Source organism: Atta colombica, unplaced genomic scaffold (genome assembly GCF_001594045.1).
Source record: "Atta colombica isolate Treedump-2 unplaced genomic scaffold, Acol1.0 scaffold83, whole genome shotgun sequence".
In the NCBI taxonomy this organism is placed as follows: Eukaryota; Metazoa; Arthropoda; class Insecta; order Hymenoptera; family Formicidae; genus Atta; species Atta colombica.
This window is the reverse complement of record NW_017259576.1, coordinates 325,232-327,805: the sequence shown is the minus strand read 5'-3', so window position 1 is coordinate 327,805 and position 2,574 is coordinate 325,232. Positions and strand designations below refer to the sequence as shown.

The 2,574-nt window shown below is 29.3% G+C and overlaps 1 protein-coding gene across 3 annotated transcripts in view; it reads right to left on the bottom strand.

Moving 5' to 3' along the window:
- Window positions 1-20: 20 nt before the first annotated feature.
- The window catches only part of LOC108692899 (lipase 3-like), a 4,049-nt gene continuing 1,495 nt past the window's right edge, over window positions 21-2,574 (bottom strand). For all 3 annotated transcript variants that reach the window (XM_018201462.1, XM_018201463.1, XM_018201464.1), the window contains 5 exons: window positions 2,273-2,387; window positions 1,853-2,096; window positions 823-981; window positions 482-709; window positions 21-321 (listed from right to left, as the gene is read on the bottom strand). In XM_018201462.1, the coding sequence (XP_018056951.1) occupies window positions 148-321; window positions 482-709; window positions 823-981; window positions 1,853-2,096; window positions 2,273-2,387 (920 nt within the window). In that variant the 3' untranslated portion in view covers window positions 21-147. The remainder of the gene's footprint in view (window positions 322-481; window positions 710-822; window positions 982-1,852; window positions 2,097-2,272; window positions 2,388-2,574) is intronic.

Below are 2,574 nucleotides of genomic sequence, written 5' to 3'. Positions count from 1 at the left end.
AAAAGAAAGATCAGACTAAATATACAGATAGAAATGTTACTATAAAACTATGGTTAAATACATACATTTTGTTATAATTTAATTTATATATATTAAAATATTTTTAAATATATATATATTAAATAATTAAAATATCAAAATTTAAGATTACGTTTTTTTTGTCATTAATGTTGGTTCCATTTTCATGACTTCTAGCACTTTATTATATACAAGTTGAGGTACATCTATGGCCCATAAGAAATCCAAGTGATTGAACTTAGGAAATGGTACTTTGTATTCGTCCACTACATTGGGTAACAGACTGATGAGTCTTTTTACATCCTTAAAGAAACAATTTCGTAAGCAATCTCTTTTTCTTATATGTCTCTCTTGATATAAAGCCTTATTTATACAAATAATTAAGAAAATTAATCTTTAATTAATTAAAGATATATCTTTAACGTATATATCTTTTTGATCTAAATGTGCTTATTTTACCTACCGGAATGCCAGATAGCCAGTCATTTTCGGCGTAGAATATTGCGAAAGGCGTGGTGATGTTTGCAAGATTATAATCTGGTGGTTCAGGTGTGTTGTAAATTTGTAGATTTTTCACGCAACCATAATCGTATTGGCAAAACTTGCCGGAATTATGTTCCTGAGCAAAGTGTACTAACGTTTTGGTCGAAGTACCGGCTGGATAAGTACTCAAAATCGAAGGTATTAGGTTCTAAAAGACGAACATGAAATCTATTCTCAAATTGGGATCATACGAGCGGAATAGTGATTGAAATCAATCCAGAGATAGAAATATTTTCATCATGATACTCGAGAAATACTTACAACATCAAATTGCTCCCTATCAAAACCTAGAATCAGAAACAGCAAATTGGTGCAAATCTTATCCTGAACAAATGTCATGTCGCAGGCGAGCTTGCTCATGAACTGTATTAAAGAGCTATGTGGTAGAAACTCGTCTTCGCCAAGAAGATATAAGAGCCCCTGTAATTGAAATTCTTTTATCCACAATATAATTTGCTTGTAATTCGATCTTATAATGAATATTTGAGAATATATGAACCATTCTTTGAAACGTGATTTTTACATAGGAGCTCCGAATTATTCTCCTTAATCTTGCAATATTTCAAAAAATATTTATTTGAAACTAATTCAAATTCTTAGTATTATACATGTTCTATAACGATTAATATTTCAGAGAGCAAATGAGGATGAAATTTTGAACTAAAAGTTCCTTTGTCAATTTTGGCTCAGATCATTACTTACCGAGTTATTAATGATTAAAATTGATCAGTCAGATCAACACGCAGCCGGAGTATGCAGGAGTGTAGTATGCCGTGGGACTCCTCGCGCTTGCTATGCATTATCCTGATTGAAATTTTATTCTAATTTTTCATAAACAAATCATCAAATAGGTGATAAATAAATATGGTCTGAGCTAAAATTGGCAAAGGAACTTTTAGTTCAAAATTTCATCCTCGTTCACTTCTTGAAATATTAATTAATCGTTAGGACATCCTGTATATCTTCGGAACTTCAAAATCATAAATTAAAATTTTATTAAAGTAATTGTTCTTAGATGAAAACTGAAAAATAATAGTATTATTTGTTTGGCTAATATTTCAATCATTTATAATACTAATACTATAATATTTGTTAAAAAACAAACTTCAAAATTTCAAAAATTAATTAATTACTTGAAAAAAGAAGAGAGAGCGTCTCAGAATATTCTAATTTCAAATCATTGTATATTTGTAATCTCAAATCATAAGATAGAAAAGATAAAAATAGCTTTTTATATTGGATGTTGTTTTAAATTATTTTGCCATAAAAAATTATTTTCTTATGACTTTACCTCAATATTTCCTGCGAAAGGAGTGAGAAATCGTATAGGACTTCTTATATGAGTCATAAATGCTACAGGCGCGAAGCTGATTATCAATCGCACCATTCGAGCGATTTCCGGACGTTCTGCTGCCATCACATAAGAAGCAGTTGTGCCCATTGAATGACCGATGTATGTGTGCAATGGTTGCGATGTTATATTCGTAATATGTAAGATCATTGCAGGTAAATCGTAAACGCCCATTTCGTGGAAGCTAAAGAAAAAAATTGATATATGTATATCATTACGGAATATAACAAAATATATTATTACATAGTATTACAGTGTAGAACTGATTAATCAATTTCTTATCATGCATAAGTTAAGTTACATATTATTATAACTATGTTACATTTAACGCACTTATTTTTAATTTATTAATGTAAATACCTGAAGTTCCAAAATTTTGAATCCGATGGCGATAAAGAAACATGTGCCCTCGAATAAGTATTCCCACGAAAATTACCCATCCAAACGTCATATCCGTGATTGGCTAATATGAAAGCTAGCAAGAAGAATAAAACATTGTTTCCAATAGATTCTATTATTTAACTGTTATTTAACTGTTATTTAACTGTTAATATTAATATAAATATATAAGTAGCTAGTTAAAATTAATGTATAAAGTTGATTGTGAGATACATTATTAAGCAAAAGAGATCAGAACAATTTTTATTGTCGAATAAGTTAAA